The sequence below is a fragment of the Oncorhynchus tshawytscha genome, linkage group LG24, assembly GCF_018296145.1.
Source record: "Oncorhynchus tshawytscha isolate Ot180627B linkage group LG24, Otsh_v2.0, whole genome shotgun sequence".
Classification (NCBI taxonomy): domain Eukaryota; kingdom Metazoa; phylum Chordata; class Actinopteri; order Salmoniformes; family Salmonidae; genus Oncorhynchus; species Oncorhynchus tshawytscha.
The window spans coordinates 34,001,402-34,024,000 of NC_056452.1; the positions used below are offsets into that span (position 1 = coordinate 34,001,402).

Here is a 22,599-nt window from a genome sequence, read left to right on the forward strand (position 1 = left end):
CCATCCCTCCACCCCTCCAGCCTCTCCATCCCTCCACCCCTTTTCCAGCCTCTCCATCCCTCCACCCTTCCAGCCTCTCCATCCCTCCACCCTCCAGCCTCTCCATCCCTCCACCCTTCCAGCCTCTCCATCCTCCACCCTCCAGCCTCTCCATCCCTCCTCCCAGCCCCACCCTCCAGCCTCTCCATCCTTCCACCCCTCCAGCCTCTCCATCCTCCACCCTCCAGCCTCTCCATCCCTCCACCTCCAGCCTCTCCATCCTTCCACCCTCCAGCCTCTCCATCCCTCCACCCCTCCAGCCTCTCATCCTCCATCCTCCAGCCTCTCCAGTTTTCCACCCTCCAGCCTCTCCATCCCTCCACCCTCCAGCCTCTCCATCCCTCCACCCCTCCAGCCTCTCCATCCTTCCACCCTCCAGCCTCTCCATCCTCCACCCTCCAGCCTCTCCATCCCTCCACCCCTCCCAGCCTTCCATCCTCCACCCTCCAGCCTCTCCATCCTTCCACCCCTCCAGCCTCTCATCCTTCCACCCTCCAGCCTCTCCATCCCTCCACCCTCCAGCCTCTCCATCCCTCCACCCTCCAGCCTCTCCATCCTCCACCCCTCCAGCCTCTCCATCCCTCCACCCCTCCAGCCTCCCATCCTTCCACCCCCTCAGCCTCTCATCCCTCCACCCCTCCAGCCTCCATCCCTCCACCTCCACCTCCATCCCTCCACCCCTCCTAGCCTCTCCATCCTTCCACCTCCACCTCCCTCCACCCTCCAGCCTCTCCGTCCCTCCCCCTCCAGCCTCTCCATCCCTCCACCCCTCCAGCCTCTCCATCCCTCCACCCTCCAGCCTCTCCATCCTCCACCCTCCAGCCTCCACCATCCCTCTCCATCGTCCACCCTCCAGCCTCCCATCCCTCCACCCTCCAGCCTCCATCCCTCCACCCCTCCAGCCTCTCCATCCTTCCACCCCCAGCCTCTCCATCCCTCCACCCCTCCAGCCTCTCCATCCCTCCACCCTCCAGCCTCTCCATCCCTCCACCCCTCCAGCCTCCTCCAGCCTCTCCATCCCTCCACCCCTCCAGCCTCCATCCCTCCACCCCTCCAGCCTCTCCATCCCTCCAGCCTCTCCATCCCTCCACCCCAGCCTCTCCACCCTCCAGCCTCCCATCCCCACCCTCCAGCCTCTCCATCCCTCCACCCCCCAGCCTCTCCATCCCTCCACCCCTCCAGCCTCTCCATCCCTCCACCCCTCCAGCCTCTCCATCCCTCCACCCCTCCAGCCTCTCCATCCCTCCACCCCTCCAGCCTCTCCATCCCTCCACCCTCCCAGCCTCTCCATCCCTCCACCCCTCCAGCCTCTCCATCCCTCCACCCCTCCAGCCTCTCCATCCCTCCACCCCTCCAGCCTCCATCCCTCCACCCCTCCAGCCTCTCCATCCCTCCACCCCTCCAGCCTCTCCATCCCTCCACCCTTCCAGCCTCCCATCCTCCACCCCTCCAGCCTCTCCATCCCTCCACCCCATCTCCAGCCTCTCCATCCCTCCACCCCCAGCCTCCCATCCCTCCACCCCTCCAGCCTCTCCATCCCTCCACCCCTCCAGCCTCCCATCCCTCCACCCTCCAGCCTCTCCATCCCTCCACCCCTCCAGCCTCTCCATCCCTCCACCCCTCCAGCCTCTCCATCCCTCCACCCCTCCAGCCTCTCCATCCCTCCACCCCCCCTCCAGCCTCTCCATCCCTCCACCCCTCCAGCCTCTCCATCCCTCCACCCCTCCAGCCTCTCCATCCCTCCACCCCTCCAGCCTCTCCATCCCTCCACCCCTCCAGCCTCTCCATCCCTCCACCCCTCCAGCTCTCCATCCCTCCACCCCCAGCCTCCAGCCTCTCCATCCCTCCATCCCTCCAGCCTCTCCATCCCTCCACCCCCCCTCCAGCCTCTCCATCCCTCCACCCCTCCAGCCTCTCCATCCCTCCACCCCTCCAGCCTCTCCATCCCTCCACCCCTCCAGCCTCTCCATCCCTCCACCCCTCCAGCCTCTCCATCCCTCCACCCCTCCAGCCTCTCCATCCCTCCACCCCTCCAGCCTCTCCATCCCTCCACCCCTCCAGCCTCTCCATCCCTCCACCCCTCCAGCCTCTCCATCCCTCCACCCCTCCAGCCTCTCCATCCCTCCACCCCTCCAGCCTCTCCATCCCTCCACCCCTCCAGCCTCTCCATCCTTCCACCCCTCCAGCCTCTCCATCCCTCCACCCCTCCAGCCTCTCCATCCCTCCACCCCTCCAGCCTCTCCATCCCTCCACCCCTCCAGCCTCTCCATCCCTCCACCCCTCCAGCCTCTCCATCCCTCCACCCCTCCAGCCTCTCTCCATCCCTCCACCCTCCACCCCTCCAGCCTCTCCATCCCTCCACCCCCAGCCTCCATCCCTCCACCCCTCCAGCCTCTCCATCCCCCACCCCTCCAGCCTCTCCATCCCTCCACCCTCCATCCTCTCCACCCTCCAGCCTCTCCATCCCTCCACCCTCCAGCCTCTCCATCCCTCCACCCCTCCCTCCATCCCTCCACCCTCCAGCCTCTCCATCCCTCCACCCTCCAGCCTCTCCATCCCTCCACCCCTCCAGCCTCTCCATCCCTCCACCCCTCCAGCCTCTCCATCCCTCCACCCCTCCAGCCTCTCCATCCCTCCACCCCTCCAGCCTCTCCATCCCTCCACCCCTCCAGCCTCTCCATCCCTCCACCCCTCCAGCCTCTCCATCCCTCCACCCCTCCAGCCTCTCCATCCCTCCACCCCTCCAGCCTCTCCATCCCTCCACCCCTCCAGCCTCTCCATCCCTCCACCCCTCCAGCCTCTCCATCCCTCCACCCCTCCAGCCTCTCCATCCCTCCACCCCTCCAGCCTCCATCCCTCCACCCCTCCAGCCTCTCCATCCCTCCACCCCTCCAGCCTCTCCATCCCTCCACCCTCCAGCCTCTCCATCCCTCCACCCCCTCTCCAGCCTCTCCATCCCTCCACCCTCCAGCCTCTCCATCCCTCCACCCCTCCAGCCTCTCCATCCCTCCACCCCTCCAGCCTCTCCATCCCTCCACCCTCCAGCCTCTCCATCCCTCCACCCTCCAGCCTCTCCATCCCTCCACCCCTCCAGCCTCTCCATCCCTCCACCCCCTCCAGCCTCTCCATCCCTCCACCCCTCCAGCCTCTCCATCCCTCCACCCCTCCAGCCTCTCCATCCCTCCACCCCTCCAGCCTCTCCATCCCTCCACCCCTCCAGCCTCTCCATCCCTCCACCCCTCCAGCCCCTCCATCCCTCCACCCCTCCAGCCTCTCCATCCCTCCACCCCTCCAGCCTCTCCACCCTCCACCCTCCAGCCTCTCCATCCCTCCACCCCTCCAGCCTCTCCATCCCTCCCACCCCTCCAGCCTCCCATCCTTCCACCCCCCAGCCTCTCCATCCCTCCACCCTCTCCATCCCTCCACCCCTCCAGCCTCTCCATCCCTCCACCCTCTCCATCCCTCCACCCCTCCAGCCTCTCCATCCCTCCACCCTTCCAGCCTCTCCATCCTTCCACCCCTCCAGCCTCTCCATCCCTCCACCCCTCCAGCCTCTCCATCCCTCCACCCCTCCAGCCTCTCCATCCCTCCACTCCTCCAGCCTCTCCATCCCTCCACCCCTCCAGCCTCTCCATCCCTCCACCCCTCCAGCCTCTCCATCCCTCCACCCCTCCAGCCTCTCCATCCCTGGTAAAAAATATTTTCAGAGTGAGGTGTAGTAGGGTATTGTGTGGTAGGGTAGTGTGTGTGTGTGTGTGTGTGTGTGTTTGAGAGAGAGAGAGGGAGAGTGTTCACTGCAGTGCAGATACACCATTGCCATCAGTGACTGAACAGGGGATTTAACCTTGTCTCTGTGACCGAGAGAAGAGTGCTGGCGTGACCCATTTAGTTGAAATATGGAGAAAAGGTTACGCTTCAAACCAGGACTGACATTTAATATCAGTGACACCCCCCCCCCGATACAACCCTCTCCTGCATCTGTTTCACCTTCATTATTCAGAGAGCAGACCCCCTAGAGTCATTCACTGACAGCTGAGTCTGTCTGTGTGTGTGACTGGCTGACTGACTGACTGGCTGGCTGGCTGGCTGACTGGCTGACTGGCTGGCTGGCTGACTGGCTGACTGGCTGACTGGCTGACTGCCCAACTGGCCGACTGACTGGCCGACTGACTGGCTGACTGGCCGACTGGCTGGCTGGCTGACCTACTGACTGACTGACTGACTGACTGACTGGCTGGCTGGCTGGCTGGCTGGCTGACTGACTAACTAACTGGCTGACAGGCTCACTGACTGGCTGACTGGCTGGATTACTAACTAATTAGCTGACTGGCTGACTGACTGGATGACTGACTGGCTGAATGGCTGGATGACTGGCTGACTGAATGACTGACCAACTGACTGACTAACTGGCTGACTGGCTAACCGACTTGCAGGCTGACGGGCTAACCGACTGGCTGGCTGACCGGCTAACCGACTGGCTGGCTGACTGACTGGCTGGCTGACTGACCAACTGGCTGACTGGCTGGCTGACTGAGCAACTGCCTGACTGGCTGACTGACTGGCTGACCAACTGGCTGACTGGCTGACCAACTGGCTGACCAACTGGCTGACTGACTGGCTGGCTGACTGACCAACTGGCTGACTGGCTGACTGACTGACTGGCTGACTGGCTGACTGGCTGATTGACCAACTGGCTGACTGACCAACTGGCTGACCAACTGGCTGACTGACTGGCTGACCAACTGGCTGACCAGCTGGCTGACTGACTGACTAGCTGACTGACTGACTGGCTGACTGACTGGGTGACTGGTTTACTGACTAACTAACTGACTGACTGTTTTTGAAAGATACTTTTCTCAGCAACATTGATGTCCTGAATGTAGCATGTGTAAGATCAGTAGGAAAAAGTGATGGGCTACTTTCTACTCAGGCCACGGTCAGTGTGAACCGGAGTGACTTGACACAACGCTGGCTAAACAAGGTGTAGCTACAAACAAAACGGAGTTAAATGGTTCCAGTCTGCTGTGAACTGTTCATCCATGCAACATTTTCCAAATATAAGTTTCTCATGTTGTCAGACAGTCATTTTTATTTCAAGTTAAAGCATACTGTCAGCTTGCTAGCAAACAGATATATTTCCGACAGATAAGATTTGGGACCAATTTGGGTTTCCAATCTCTCCAAAAGAATGTGGTGATCGATGGTATCAAAAGCAGCACTAAGGTCTAGGAGCACGAGGACAGATGCAGAGCCTCGGTCTGATGACATTAAAAGGTAATTTACCACATTCACAAATGCAGTCTCAGTGCTATGATGGGGTCTAAAACCAGACTGAAGCATTTTTATTTTACCTTTACTTAACTAGGCAAATCAGTCAAGAACAAATTCATATTTTCAATACCTAACGGGGAGCAGAACGACAGATTTTTACCTTGTCAGCTCGTGGATCCGATCCTGCAACCTTTAGGTTACTAGTCCACAATGCTCTAACTACTAGGCTACCTGCCTCCCTGATTTGGATACTTTGTCTTTAGGAATGCAGTAAGTTGCTGAGCAACAGCTTTTTCAAAACATTTCGAGAGGAATGGGAGATTCGATATAGGCCGATAGTTTTTTATATTTTTCTGGGTCAAGGTTTGGCTTTTTCAAGAGAGGCTTTATTACTGCCACTTTTAGTGAGTTTGGTAAACACCCGGTGGATAGAGAGTCATTTATTATGTTCAACATAGAAGGGCCAAGCACAGGAAGCAGCTCTTTCAGTAGTTTAGTTGGAACAGGGCCCAGTATGCAGCTTGAAGGTTTAGAGGCCATGATTATTTTCATCATTGTGTTAAGAGATATAGTACTAAAACACTTGAGTGTCTCCATTGATCCTAGGTCCTGGCAGAGTTGTTCAGACTCAGGACAACTGAGCTTTGGAGGAATACACAGATTTAAAGAGGAGTCCGTAATTTGCTTTCTAATGATCATGATCTTTTCACCTAAGAAGATAATGGATTCATCACTGCTGAAGTGGAAGCCATCCTCTCTTGGGGAATGCTGCTTTTTAGTTAGCTTTGCGAAAGTATCAAAAATACATTTTGGATTGTTCTTATTTTCCTCAATTAAGTTGTAAAAATAGGATGATCAAGCAGCAGTAAGGGCTCTTCGATACGGCACGGTACCGTCTTTCCAAGCTAGTCCGAAGACCTCCAGTTGTGGCGCCATTTCCCTTCCAATTATCTGGAAGCTTGCTTCAGAGCTCGGGTATTTTCTGGAAGCTTGCTTCAGAGCTCGGGTATTTTCTGGAAGCTTGCTTCAGAGCTCGGGTATTTTCTGGAAGCTTGCTTCAGAGCTCGGGTATTATCTGGAAGCTTGCTTCAGAGCTCGGGTATTTTCTGGAAGCTTGCTTCAGAGCTCGGGTATTATCTGGAAGCTTGGTTCGGGTATTTTCTGTATACCAGGGAGCTAGTTTCTTATGACAAATGTTTTTTGTTTTTAGGGGTGCAACTGCATCTAGGGTACAAGGTTAAATTGAGTTCCTCGGTTAAGTGGTTAACTGATTTTTGTCCTCTGACGTCCTTGGATAGGTGGAGGGAGTCTGGAAGGGCATTAAGGAATCTTTGGGTTGTCTGAGAATGTATAGCATGACTTTTGATGATCCTTGGTTGGGGTCTGAGCAGATTATTTGTTGCAATTGCAAACATAATAAAATGGTGGTCCGATAGTCCAGGATTATGAGGAAAAGCATTAAAGATCCACAACATTTATTCCATGGGACAAAACTAGGTCCAGAGTATGACTGTGACAGTGAGTAGGTCCAGAGACATGTTGGACAAAACTCACTGAGTCGATGATGACGCCGAAAGCCTTTTGGTCTGTGGACTTTTCCATGCGAATATTAAAGTCACCAAAAACTAAAATATTATCTGCCATGACTACATGGTCCAATAGGAATTCAGGGAACTCAGTGAGGTACACTGTATACGGCCCAGGAGGTATAAAAAGTCTAGACAGTAGTAACACATCCACTTAGCTAAATGTGGGTGAGAGGTGGTTATAGCATTTCCTTCACTTCCATCAATGTGTCTGGGTATCATTTAATATTTATTCAATATTTTTATCTGGACACTTTCTGTTTTTGATATTGCTACTATGCCAGTACTATCACTATACCATTTACACCTTCTGTATCCTGTGCATGTGACAAATAAACTTAGATGTAGCGTGTGTTTATTTGATATAGCGTGTGTTTATTTGATATAGAGTGTGTTTCTTTGATATAGAGTGTGTTTCTTTGATATAGCGTGTGTTTATTTGATATAGTGTGTGTTTATTTGATATAGCGTGTGTTTATTTGATATAGTGTGTGTTTAAATGATATAGCGTGTGTTTATTTGATATAGCGTGTGTTTATTTGATATAGTGAATGTCTACCACATGGCCTCACATGTGAATCCTTAAAGAGATGGGTGGGGCTAAAGGTTAAGAGGGTGTGAACGATGTTGAATGGGCGTCGACAAAGAAGAGCTCTCTAGTAGGTGTACCAAAACATTCAAGGACCATTTTCACAAAAGTGGGGTTACGGGTTTATAAACTTTCAAAGCAGAATTACTTTCCATTGTTCCTCAACTGTAGAGTATATAGAATTTTCTAGCTCTGAGTCTCTACTTCTATCCAATGTCAAAAACACAATTTAAAATGTTGCTACATAATATAATAATAATAAGACCGAATCGAGGCGGTCGGTCACAAATAGTTCAAATAAAAAAGGGAAAATAAATAAATGTAAATATGGGTTGTATTTACAATTGTGTTTGTTCTTCACTGGTTGCCCATTTCTTGTGGCAACATGTCACACATTTTGCTGCTGTGATGGTACACCCATTCAATAGAAATATCTCTCTCTCTCAACTCTTCCTCCCTCCCTCCCTTCCTCCAATCCCCTGTTTTGTTTTTTTACCTGACTGGTCCTGAAGGTGACCCGGTAGTTATACTGCATCCATTCCTTCTCCTTGCCTTCATCCAGCTTCTCTCTCCTGATGCTGACTGCTACTGGACCCAGGTTCTCGTCCACTCCAAAGTAGTTCTGGTGTTCTGCAGGACAGGAGAGGAGAGGGCAGACATGAACAATCAGACAAACTGACTTTTTACATGCCCAGACAAATAGCGCCACACACACTGATGCTTATGCTAATGCTCATACATACAGGGTTATGCTAATGTTCACACACACACACACACAGGGTTATGCTAATGCTAATGTTCACACACACACGCAGGGTTATGCTAATGCTAATGTTCACACACACAGGGTTATGCTAATGTTCACACACACACAGGGTTATGCTAATGCTAATGTTCACACACACAGGGTTATGCTCATACACACACACACAGGGTTATGCTCATACACACACACACAGGGTTATGCTAATGCTAATGTTCACACACACACGGGGTTATGCTCATACACACACTCGTGTGTGACTTTTCAGGACTTCTTTGGGTGTCAAAATGTATTCTCATTCAAAATCCTATTTTCCCTAACCCTAACCCTAGGCCGTCTTTGAAAATAAGAATTTGTTCTTAACTGTCTTGCCGAGTTAAATAAAATAAAGCATAGACTTATCAGGACATTCTGGTCATGATAATGTAGGAACACACACACACACACAGAGAGAGAGAGAGAGAGAGATGGTAACACAAACCACCGCCATAACCCAAAAACAGAACCCCATTTAATGTCGGCATTATTTATTAAACCTGTCGTTTTAAAATGGGCAGCCTTTCATTGAATATCAAATTAATTATTCCTTTCCATTGTGTATAGATGGTAATGGTTAGCTTGGCTAAATGCTAATGGTTCACTGCCCAATTATATATATAAAAATATAAAAGTACCATGTATGCAAAATGTATTTGTAAAATGTATTAATATGTAGCAGAAAAGCTTTGAAAAAAATATATTTGTCATTTGAAAAGGGATTGGGGGAGAGTTTAATATAAAAAAAATATCTAAAAAATACATGATTATCTGGGCTAAACGCTAATGGTTATCTGGGCTAAACGCTAATGGTTATCTGGGCTAAACGCTAATGGTTATCTGGGCTAAACGCTAATGGTTATCTGGGCTAAACGCTAATGGTTATCTGGGCTAAACACTAATGGTTATCTGGGCTATTAGCTCTAATGGTTATCTGGGCTAAACGCTAATGGTTATCTGGGCTATTAGCTCTAATGGTTATCTGGGCTAAACGCTAATGGTTATCTGGGATAAACACTAATGGCTATCTGGTCTAAATGCTAATAGTTCACTGGGTTAAACGGTAATGACCATTTATTTTTATTTTTATTTCCACCTTTATTTAACCAGGTAGGCTAGTTGAGAACAAGTTCTCATTACAACTGAGACCTGGCCAAGATAAAGCATAGCAATTCGATACATACAACAACACAGAGTTACACATGGAGTAGACAAACATACAGTCAATAATACAGTAGAAACAAAGTCTATATACAGTGAGTGCAAATGAGGTAAGATAAGGGAGTTAAGGCAATAAATAGGCCATTGTGAAGAAGTAATGACAATAAAGCAATTAAACACTGGAATGGTAGATGTGCAGAAGATGAATGTGCAAGTAGAGAGAAATAAATAAATAAATACAGTATGGGGATGAGGTAGGTAGATAGATGGGCTGTTTACAGATGAGCTATGTACAGGTGCAGTGATCTATGAGCTGCTCTGACAGCTGGTGCTTAAAGCTAGTGAGGGAGATGTGAGTCTCCAGCTTCAGTGATTTTGCAGTTCGTTCCAGTCATTGGCAGCATAGAACTGGAAGGAAAGGCGACCAAAGCCTCTAGAGTGGAGCCTTTCACCATGTGATCTTTTCTTTGTTCATACACTATAAAACTACCAGCTTTAGATTCTTACAGAAAAAAAAACAATTCAAGTAGGACAAAACACTGGATGGGAGCGTAGTCTGCAGTACTATCTAGATATCTGGGAGAATAATGAGGATGGTAGCATAGTCTGCAGTACTATCTAGATATCTGGGAGAATAATGAGGATGGTAGCATAGTCTGCTGTACTATCTAGATATCTGGGAGAATAATGAGGATGGTAGCATAGTCTGCTGTACTATCTAGATATCTGGGAGAATAATGAGGATGGTAGCATAGTCTGCTGTACTATCTAGATATCTGGGAGAATAATGAGGATGGTAGCATAGTCTGCAGTACTATCTAGATATCTGGGAGAATAATGAGGATGGTAGCATAGTCTGCTGTACTATCTAGATATCTGGGAGAATAATGAGGATGGTAGCATAGTGTGCTGTACTATCTAGATATCTGGGAGAATAATGAGGATGGTAGCATAGTCTGCTGTACTATCTAGATATCTGGGAGAATAATGAGGATGGTAGCATAGTCTGCTGTACTATCTAGATATCTGGGAGAATAATGAGGATGGTAGCATAGTGTGTACTGATATCTAGAATCTAGATATCTGGGAGAATAATGAGGATGGTAGCATAGTCTGTTGTACTATCTAGATATCTGGGAGAATAATGAGGATGGTAGCATAGTCTGCTGTACTATCTAGATATCTGGGAGAATAATGAGGATGGTAGCATAGTCTGCTGTACTATCTAGATATCTGGGAGAATAATGAGGATGGTAGCATAGTGTGCTGTACTATCTAGATATCTGGGAGAATAATGAGGATGGTAGCATAGTGTGCTGTACTATCTAGATATCTGGGAGAACAATGAGGATGGTAGCATGGTGTGCTGTAATATCTAGATATCTGGGAGAATAATGAGGATGGTAGCATAGTGTGCTGTACTATCTAGATATCTGGGAGAATAATGAGGATGGTAGCATAGTGTGCTGTACTATCTAGATATCTGGGAGAATAATGAGGATGGTAGCATAGTCTGCTGTACTATCTAGATATCTGGGAGAACAATGAGGATGGTAGCATAGTGTGCTGTACTATCTAGATATCTGGGAGAACAATGAGGATGGTAGCGTAGTGTGCTGTACTATCTAGATATCTGGGAGAACAATGAGGATGGTAGCGTAGTGTGCTGTACTATCTAGATATCTGGGAGAACAATGAGGATGCACATTCAGATGTACTCTCTCTCAGGTGATTTATTCTCTCTCCCTTCTCTTACAATAGAGGTGTGATATAATATAGTGATGGCATGCAGAGGAGAGGGGGGGGAGTCGAACATGAGCGCACCACACAGCAGTGTTGTAATAAAACAGACCATAACCCCCGGCAAAGCCAAAGAGAAGTCAGTAAGACAGAGATGAAGCCAAGCCATAGACTGTTCTCTCAGCTTCCGCACAACTAGCAGTACTGGTGCATCAAGTCTGATACCAACAGGCTTCTGAAAAGTTTCTATACCCAAACCATAAGACTGCTAAATAGCTAACAGAATGGCACTCTAAAACACACATAACATGCACACACATTTATACTGACTCTACACGCACGCACTCATATACGATCATCATATACGCTGCTGTTACTCTGTTTATCATATATCCTGATGTCTAGTTACCTGACCCCTATACATACTGTATCTACTGACCCTGTAGACTGACCCTGTAGACACCATTATAACAGGGGTACTACAGACACCATTATAACAGGTAGAGGACTACAGACACCATTATAACAGGTAGAGGACTACAGACACCATTATAACAGGTAGAGAACTACAGACACCATTATAACAGGTAGGTACAGACACCATTATAACAGGTAGAGAACTACAGACACCATTATAACAGGTAGAGAACTACAGACACCATTATAACAGGTAGAGAACTACAGACACCATTATAACAGGTAGAGGACTACAGACACCATTATAACAGGTAGAGAACTACAGACACCATTATAACAGGTATAACAGGTAGAACTACAGACACCATTATAACAGGTAGAGAACTACAGACACCATTAACAGGTAACAGGGATAACAGGTAGAGAACTACAGACACCAGGTATAACAGGTAGAGAACTACAGACACCATTATAACAGGTAGAGAACTACAGACACCATTATAACAGGTAGAGACTACAGACACCAGTATAACAGGTAGAGGACTACCAGACACCACCATTATAACAGGTAACTAGGTATAACAGGTAGAGGACTACAGACACCATTATAACAGGTAGAGAACTACAGACACCAGTATAACACTACAGACACCAGTTATAACAGGTAGAGACTACAGACACCATTATAACAGACACCAGGGTAGAGACTACAGACACCATTATAACAGGTAGAGGACTACAGACACCATTATAACAGGTAGAGAACTACAGACACCAGTATAACAGGTAGAGAACTACAGACACCATTATAACAGGTAGAGGACTACAGACACCATTATAACAGGTAGAGGAGACACCAGTATAACAGGTAGAGAACTACAGACACCATTATAACAGGTAGAGGACTACAGACACCAGTATAACAGGTAGAGAACTACAGACACCATTATAACAGGTAGAGGACTACAGACACCATTATAACAGGTAGAGAACTACAGACACCATTATAACAGGTAGAGGACTACAGACACCAGTATAACAGGTAGAGAACTACAGACACCATTATAACAGGTAGAGGACTACAGACACCAGTATAACAGGTAGAGGACTACAGACACCAGTATAACAGGTAGACTACAGACACAGGTAGAGGACTACAGACACCATTATAACAGGTAGAGAACTACAGACACCACAGACACCATTATAACAGGTAGAGAACTACAGACACCATTATAACAGGTAGAGGACTACAGACACCATTATAACAGGTAGAGACTACAGACACCATTATAACAGGTAGAGGACTACAGACACCATTATAACAGGTAGAGAACTACAGACACCAGTATAACAGGTAGAGAACTACAGACACCATTATAACAGGTAGAGAACTACAGACACCATTATAACAGGTAGAGGACTACAGACACCATTATAACAGACACCATTATAACAGGTAGAGAACTACAGACACCAGTATAACTACAGACACCATTATAACAGACACCAGTATAACAGGTAGAGAACTACAGACACCAGTATAACAGGTAGAGAACTACAGACACCAGTATAACAGGTAGAGAACTACAGACACCAGTATAACAGGTAGAGAACTACAGACTACAGACACCAGTATAACAGGTAGAGAACTACAGACACCATTATAACAGGTAGAGAACTACAGACACCATTATAACAGGTAGAGGACTACAGACACCAGTATAACAGGTATAACACCAGTATAACAGGTAGAGGACTACTATAACAGACACCACCAGTATAACAGGTAGAGACTACAGACACCAGTATAACAGGTAGAGAACTACAGACACCACCATTATAACAGGTAGAGAGGACTACAGACACCAGTATAACAGGTAACACAGGTATAACAGAGGAACTACAGACACCATTATAACAGGTAGAGGTAGACTACAGACACCATTATAACAGACACCAGTATAACAGAGGACTACAGACACCATTATAACAGGTAGAGAACTACAGACACCAGACACCAGTATAACAGGTAGAGAACTACAGACACCATTATAACAGGTATAACAGGTAGAGACACTACAGACACCATTATAACAGGTAGAGAACTACAGACACCAGTATAACAGGTAGACTACAGACACCAGTATAACAGGTAGAGAACTACAGACACCATTATAACTACAGACACCAGTATATAACAGGTAGAGAACTACAGACACCAGTATAACAGGTAGAGAACTACAGACACCATTATAACAGGTAGAGAACTACAGACTATAACAGACACCATTATAACAGGTAGAGAACTACAGACACCATTATAACAAGGGAACTATAACAGGTAGAGAACTACAGACACCATTATAACAGGTAGAGAACTACAGACACCATTATAACAGGTAGAGAACTACAGACACCATTATAACAGGGAACTAGACACCAGTATAACAGGTAGAGAACTACAGACACCATTATAACAGGTAGACTACAGACACCAGTATAACAGGTGAGAACTATTATAACAGGAACTACAGACACCAGTATAACAGGTGAGGACTACAGACACCATTATAACAGGTAGAGAACTACAGACACCAGTATAACAGGTAGAGGACTACAGACACCAGTATAACAGGTAGAGGTTATTTTCACATGACACACACACAGTTCACACACACACACACACACACACACACACACACACACACACACACACACACACACACACACACACACACACACACACACACACACACCTACAGAATCAGTTCACTTGCACCATGTGAGGTCATGTGACTGCAGAGTCATATCCCTCTGAATGTTTTGTGTTCTCCATGTCTCAAACTGATTAATGTCTTCTCAATAATGGTGGACAGGTGCAGCAGCTGTTATAGGGGCTTAGGATGGGTACTCAGATATACTGAGAGAGAGAGGAAACACTCTACCTGCATGGTGTTGAATTGAGTGGAGAGAAAGAGGTGGTATTTTCAGAGTCAGACACAGTGGTGTTTTAATGAGGATCTCTGGGACTGTGCTGTGGTTTGGCCCCAAGGTTTAATGCTGACACCCCCCCTAACCCTCACCACCTTACTTCTCACATTACAAATCCTTGGTCCTCCTGGGAGTTGAGAAAATAGCACACACTAAAAACACACACACACCAAGAACACACACACACCGAAAACACACACACTAAAAACACTGAACACACACACCAAGAACACACACACACACACACACACACAAACACACAAACACACACACACACACACACACACACACACACACACACACACACACACACACACACACACACACACACACACACACACACACACACACACACACACACACACACACACCCACGGCTCTCTCTGTTGTTAACAGAGAACATAACTGGTTGAGAACTAGAGGGACAGGGTCTCCACTAGGAGAAAAACATTGTTTGTTTTTTATAGTGTGAAAAGTAAAGTAAGCACAGAAGTAGTCTGTCTCAGAACTCCTGGCAAGGAGGGAACCAGATGTACCCATTAACCATTTACAGTCTGAAAACCACTAATTAGTGTTGCTTCTGCCATTTCCAGCTGTTTCTCAGAAACTGATAAAACTTCTGTAAAAGTAAGGTATATGATTACTATTATATACAACATTGGTCTACAGTTTTAGAACAGCTACGGGTTTCTCTTTATTATTACTATTTTCTACATTGTAGAATAATAGTGAAGACATCAACACTATGAAATAACACATATGGAATCATGTAGTAACCAAAAAAGTATAGTTTATATTTGAGATTCTTCAAATAGCCACCCTTTGCCTTGATGACAGCTTTCCACAGGCTCGGCATTCTCTCAACCAGCTTCATGAGGTAGTCACCTGGAATGCATTTCAATTAAAGGTGTGCCTTCTTTAAAGTTAATATGTGGAATTGTTATCCTTCTTAATGCGTTTGAGCCTCAGTTGTGTTGTAACAGGGTAGATAGACCTTCAGAAGATAGCCCTATTTGGTAAAAGACCAAGTCCATATTATGGCAAGAAAAGCTCAAATAAACAAAAGGAAACAACAGTCCATCATTACTTTAAGACATGAAGGTCAGTCAATACAGAAAATGTCAAGAACTTTGAAAGTTTCTTCAAGTGCAGTCGCAAAAACCATCAAGCGCTATGATGAAACTGGCTCTCATGAGGACCACCACAGGAATGGAAGACCCAGAGTTACCTCTGCTGCAGAGGATAAGTTCAATAGAGAGTTAACTGGCTCTCATGAGGACCACCACAGGAATGGAAGACCCAGAGTTACCTCTGCTGCAGAGGATAAGTTCAATAGAGAGTTAACTGGCTCTCATGAGGACCACCACAGGAATGGAAGACCCAGAGTTACCTCTGTGTCATGACTTCCGGAGAAGTCGGTCCCTCTCCTTGTTCGGCGGTTGACCTCACCGACCTTCTAGCCATCGTTGATCCATTTTCCATTGGTTTTGTCTTGTCTTCCTTCACACCTGGTTCCAATCACACCAATTACATGTTGTGTATTTAACCCTGTTTCCCCTCATGTCCTTGCTGGTGATTGTTTGTTGTATGTGTAGTTATGTTCTGGTGTGCGACGGGTTTTAATTATTTTGTATATTTTTGTTTTCTGAGTTTTTTAGGCATTTATTAAACTGCTCCGTTTATACCAAGTTCGTTCTCCTGCGCCTGACTCCCCTGCCACCAACACCCATTACACTCTGCTGCAGAGGATTAGTTCATTGGAGTTACCAGCCTCAGAAATTGCAAATTTTTAAATGTTTTTTTTATTTAACCCTTATTTTAAACACTCATCTCATTGACAGCAACAACCTGGGGAGTAGTTCAAGGGGAGATGAATATATGCTTCACAGAGTTCAAGTAACAGACACATCTCAACATCAACTGTTCAGGAGACTGTGTGAAGCAGGCCTGCATGGTCGAAATGTTGCAAAGAAACCACTACTAAAGGACAACAAAAAGAACAAGAGACTTGCTTTGGTCTGGAATCCAGGATCCAACCACCATCTTGTGAGATGTGTGTGGATGAACGGATGATCTCTGCATGTTTCTTTCCCACAGTGAAGCATGGAGGAAGAGGTGTTATGGTGTGGGGTGCTTTGCTGGTGGCACTATCTGTGATTTATTTAGAATTTAAGGCACACTTAACCAGCCTGTCTACCAGAGCACACTGCAGCGATACTCCATCCCATCTGTTTTGGGCTTAGTGGGACTATCATTTGTTTTTCAACAGGACAAGACCCGGCACACCTCCAGGCTGTGTAAGGGCTATTTTACCAAGAAGGAGAGTGATGGAGTGCTGCATCAGATGACCTGGCCTCCATAATCACCCATGACCTCACCCATGACCTCAACCCAATTGAGATTAAGGTTTGGGATTTGTAAAACCGTAAAGTGAAAGAAAAACAGCCAACAAGTGCTCAGCATATGTGGGAACTCCTTCAAGACTGATGGGAAAAGCATTCCAGGTGAAGCTGGTTGAGAGAATGCCAAGAGTGTGCAAAGCTGTCATCAAGGCAAAGGGTGGCTATTTGAAGAATCTCAAATATAAAATATATGTTGATATGTTTAACACTTGTTTGGTTACTACATGACTCCATATGTGTTATTTCATAGTTTTGATGTTTTCCCTATTATTCTACAATGTAGAAAATAGAAAAAAATAAAGAAAAACCCTTGAATGAGTAGATGATCTTGAAGTGTAAGTCTATGGAAGGGAAAGGGGTACAGTTGAAGTCGGAAGTTTACATACACCTAGGAGTCAATTGGAGGTGTACCTGTGGATTTATTTCAAGGCCTACCTTCAAACTCAGTGCCTCTTTGCTTGACATCATGGGAAAATCAAAATAAATCAGCCAAGGCCTCCGAATAAAATTGTCGGCCTCCACAAGTCTGATTCATCATTGGGAGAAATTTCCAAAAGCCTGTAGGTACCATGTTCATCTGTACAAACAATAGTACGCAAGTATAAACACCATGGGACCACGCAGCCGTCATACCGCTCAGGAAGGAGACACGTTCTGTCTCCTAGAGATGAACGTACTTTGGTGCAAAAAGTGCAAATCAATCCCAGAACAACAGCAAAGGACCTTGTGAAGATGCTGAGGGAAACGGGTAAACAGGTATCTAGATCCACAGTAAAACGAGTCCTATATCGACATAACCTGAAAGGCCACTCAGCAAGGAAGAAGCCACTGCTCCAAAACCGCCATAAAAAAGCCAGACTACAGTTTGCATCTGCACATGGGGACAAAGATCGTACTTTTTGGAGAAAAGTCCTCTGGTCTGATGAAACAAAAATAGAACTGTTTGGCCATAATGACCATTGTTATGTTTGGAGGAAAAAGGGGGAGGCTTGCAAGCCGAAGAACACCATCCCAACCGTGAAGCACGGGGGTGGCAGCATCATGTTGTGGGGGTGCTTTGCTGCAGGAGGGACTGGTGCACTTCACAAAATAGATGGTGTCATGAGAAAGGAAAATTATGTGGATATATTGAAGCAACATCTCAAGACATCAGTCAGGAAGTTAAAGCTTGGTCACAAATGGGTCTTCCAAATGGACAATGACCCCAAGCATACTTCCAAAGTTGTGGCAAAATGGCTTAAGGACAACAAAGGCAAGGTATTGGGGTGGCCATCACAAAGCCATGACCTCAATCCTATTGAAAATTTGTGGGCAGAACTGAAAAAGCGTGTGCGAGCAAGGATCCTACAAACCTGACTCAGTTACACCAGCTCTGTCAGGAGGAATGGGCCAAAACCCAACTTATTGTGGGAAGCTTGTGAAAGGCTACCCAAAATATTTGACCCAAGTTAAACAATTTAAAGGCAACGCTACGAAATACTAATTGAGTGTATGTAAACTTCTGACCCATTGGGAATTTAATGAAATAAATAAAAGCTGAAATAAATCATTCTCTCTACTATTATTCTGACATTTCACATTCTTAAAATAAAGTGGTGATCCTAACTGACCTAAGACTTACCTAAGACATTTTTACTTAGATTAAATGTCAGGAATTGTGAAAAATGTAGTTTAAATGTATTTGGCTAAGGTGTATGTAAACTTCAGACTTCAACTGTATATACAGTATATATATATATTTTTTTAGGGGGTTAATCAGCTTTAAAATTGCAGATATATTTTTAGCTTCCATCAATGTAATTGTGAGGAACGTAACTCTTACCTTTCCCATAGAAGAACTTGTGGTAGTAGAATGCTCCCAGATCAATATGTTCTATAATGTATCTCTTCACCTTCTCTCTGTGTATAGGCTGGTTCTCTCTCGGGACCTCCAACACCGACACCCCAGCGTTGGTACAGTGGGACGAGAGGGAGGACTCGAAGCTGCAGCTCTCTCCTCCACCGCTGTAAGAGGTGTTGGTAGCCCTGGAGAGACTGATTCTGCGCTCCCCTTCTCCACCGATCTCATTACGGAAGTGGGGGCACCCCAGGACTAGTCTATTGTTCTTCCCGTCGCCCTCGTCCTGGTCCAGGTTCTCTTTGGGGTTCAGGTCCTCTCGGGAGCCCAGAGGAGACTCAAACATAGAGGTACTGGTAGTTCCACTACTAAGACCACCTCCTTGCCCTCCCTCTGCCCCCAGTCCTACCCCTGTCCCCGGGCCACCTCCCGGCCCAAGTCCTGGTCCTAAACCTGGAGCTCCACTAACCCCTCTGGCTCCAGGTTGGTACTGTGAAGCAGCCGAGGCCCCAGTGGTTGTGTTCTTCCTCTGGCTGAGAGTGGCCCTACTGGCCACAGCCTCACTGATGTTAAACAGGACACTCTGCACGTCGTAGTGGGCAAAACACTTCTGGAAGCTGAGGGGTCTCCTGTCATCCTGATCCAGAGACAGCCTGAACCCATCTCCTACACAATCAGACACACAATCACATTTAAATGGTAACAATAAGCGGAATATGCAGACAGAATCAGAGTTGAAATAGAATTTAAACATAATCTAGATACAGTGGAAATTGGCAGGTGGTTAAACAGCCTGAACCGTCACCTTCAATAATAACAACATTATTAATACTTTTTATTTATAACACGCTTTTCATTGAAAGATGTATGCATCCATGCATTAAAAACTAGACACATAGACCTCTACAGACCTTCGCTCTTGATGGTCCTCAGCTTCCTGAACATAGAGGTCTCAGATGAGTCAGACTTCAGGCGTCCCATGAAGTTCTTCTCTCTCTCTCTGGAGTAGAAGATGGAGGGATCCACGTAGTCATACCCTGCCATCCTCACTATCTCCCCTCTGGAGATCTGGGTGGCAGTCTGCAGCACAAAGGGATAGCAACCATTATAGTCCTTGATGGGACAAATGTAGAGACAGAGAGAGAGACACACACATAGAGAGAGAGAGAGAGAGAGAGAGAGAGAGAGAGAGAGAGAGAGAGACAGACAGATAGAGAGAGAGAGACACAGAGACAGAGAAAGAGAGAGAGAGAGAGAGAGAGAGAGAGAGAGAGAGAGAGAGAGAGAGAGAGATTGGACTTCAAAATTGGACTTCACCAAAGAAATCAGAATACAGACAATGTCATCCTACAAGAAACCTGGTATATAGGATACAGACCCACTGGTTGCCCTCTAGGTTACAGAGAGCTGGTAGTCCCATCCACCATACTACCAGGTGGGTGGTATAGAGGAGACGGACCCACTGGTTGTCCTCTAGGTTACAGAGAGCTGGAAGTCCCATCCACCAAACTACCAGGTGTGAAACAGGGAAGGGACTCAGGGGGTATGCTAATTTGTTATTGAGAATGAACTAACTCAGTCTATTGAATTAATCAAAACAGGCACATTTTACATTTGGCTAGAAATTCAAAAGGAAATTATCTCAACAGAGAAAAGTGTCATCCTGTGTGCAAACTACAGTATATCCCCACACTAGAATCCCCATCCTGGAGGGGGAAATCAATCATTTCCAGGCCTATGCAATCAACAAGCATTTCTCAACGGCTGGCCATGCCTTCCGCCTGGCTACTCCAACCTCGGCCAACAGCTCCGCCCCCCCCGCAGCTACTCGCCCAAGCCTCTCCAAGTTCTCCTTTACCCAAATCCAGATAGCAGATGTTCTGAAAGAGCTGCAAAACCTGGACCCGTACAAATCAGCTGGGCTTCACAATCTGGACCCTCTATTTCTGAAACTATCCGCCGCCATTGTCGCTACCCCTATTTCCAGCCTTTTCAACCTCTCTTTCATATCGTTTGAGATCCCCAATCTGACAGATTGCATAGGTCTGTAACAGTTTGGGTCCAGGGTGTCTCCCCCTTTGAAGAGGGGGATGACTGCGGCAGCTTTCCAATCCTTGGGGATCTCAAACGATATGAAAGAGAGGTTGAACAGGCTGGAAATAGGGGTAGCGACAATGGCGGCGGATAGTTTCAGAAATAGAGGGTCCAGAACATCTGCTATCTGGATTTGGGTAAAGGAGAACTTGGAGCTGATTTGTACGGGTCCAGGTTTTGCAGCTCTTGTTGAAAATGTTTTTTCGATAATCATGGGTTTATCGGTGGTGACCGTGTTACCTAGCCTCAGTGCAGTGGGCAGCTGGGAGGAGGTGCTCTTGTTCTCCATGGACTTCACAGTGTCCCAGAACTTTTTGGAGTTGGAGCTACAGGATGCAAACTTCTTATGCTTTATTGATTTCAAAAAAGCCTTCGACTCAATTTGGCATGAGGGTCTGCTATACAAACTGATGGAAAGTGGTGTTGGGGGTAAAACATACGACATTATAAAATCCATGTACACAAACAACAAGTGTGCGGTTAAAATTGGCAAAAACACACACATTTCTTCACACAGGGTCGTGGGGTGAGACAGGGATGCAGCTTAAGCCCGACCCTCTTCAACATATATATCAACGAATTGGCGCGGGCACTAGAAAAGTCTGCAGCACCCGGCCTCACCCTACTGGAATCCGAAGTCAAATGTCTGCAGTTTGCTGATGATCTGGTGCTTCTGTCACCAACCAAGGAGGGCCTACAGGAGCACCTAGATCTTATGCACAGATTCTGTCAGACCTGGGCCCTGACAGTAAATCTCAGTAAGACCAAAATAATGGTGTTCCAAAAAAGGTCCAGTCACCAGGACCACAAATACAAATTCCATCTAGACACTGTTGCCCTAGAGCACACAAAAAACTATACATACCTTGGCCTAAACACCAGCGCCACAGGTAACTTCCACAAAGCTGTGAACGATCTGAGAGACAAGGCAAGAAGGGCATTCTATGCCATCAAAAGGAACATAAATTTCAACATACCAATTAGGATTTGGCTAAAAATACTTGAATCAGTCATAGAGCCCATTGCCCTTTATGGTTGTGAGGTCTGGGGTCCGCTCACCAACCAAGACTTCACAAAATGGGACAAACATCAAACTGAGACTCTGCACGCAGAATTCTGCAAAAATATCCTCCGTGTACAACGTAGAACACCAAATAATGCATGCAGAGCAGAATTAAGCCGATACCCACTAATGATCAAAATCCAGAAAAGAGCCGTAAAATTCTATAACCACCTAAAAGGAAGCGATTCCCAAACCTTCCATAACAAAGCCATCACCTACAGAGAGATTAATCTGGAGAAGAGTCCCCTAAGCAAGCTGGTCCTGGGGCTCTGTTCACAAACACAAACACACCCTACAGAGCCCCAGGACAGCAGCACAATTACACCCAACCAAATCATGAGAAAACAAAAGATAATTACTTGACATATTGGAAAAACAGAGCAAACTAGAATGCTATTTGGCCCTAAACAGAGAGTACACAATGGCAGAATACCTGACCACTGTGACTGACCCAAAATTAAAGAAAGCTTTGACTATGTACAGACTCAGTGAGAATAGCCTTGCTATTGAGAAAGGCCGCCGTAGGCAGACATGGCTCTCAATAGAAGACAGGCTATGTGCTCACTGCCCACAAAATGAGGTGGAAACTGAGCTGCACTTCCTAACC

General features: G+C 46.8%; 1 protein-coding gene across 4 annotated transcripts in view; it reads right to left on the bottom strand.

Annotated features, from left to right (window-relative positions):
- Nucleotides 1-22,599, bottom strand: part of LOC112238626 (signal-induced proliferation-associated 1-like protein 2) — a 341,137-nt gene that overhangs the window by 238,463 nt on the left and 80,075 nt on the right. For all 4 annotated transcript variants that reach the window (XM_042305703.1, XM_042305704.1, XM_042305702.1 and 1 more), the window contains exons 4-6: nucleotides 19,747-19,915; nucleotides 18,821-19,501; nucleotides 7,982-8,115 (exon numbers count right to left, since the gene is read on the bottom strand). In XM_042305703.1, coding sequence (XP_042161637.1) covers nucleotides 7,982-8,115; nucleotides 18,821-19,501; nucleotides 19,747-19,915 — 984 coding nt within the window. The remainder of the gene's footprint in view (nucleotides 1-7,981; nucleotides 8,116-18,820; nucleotides 19,502-19,746; nucleotides 19,916-22,599) is intronic.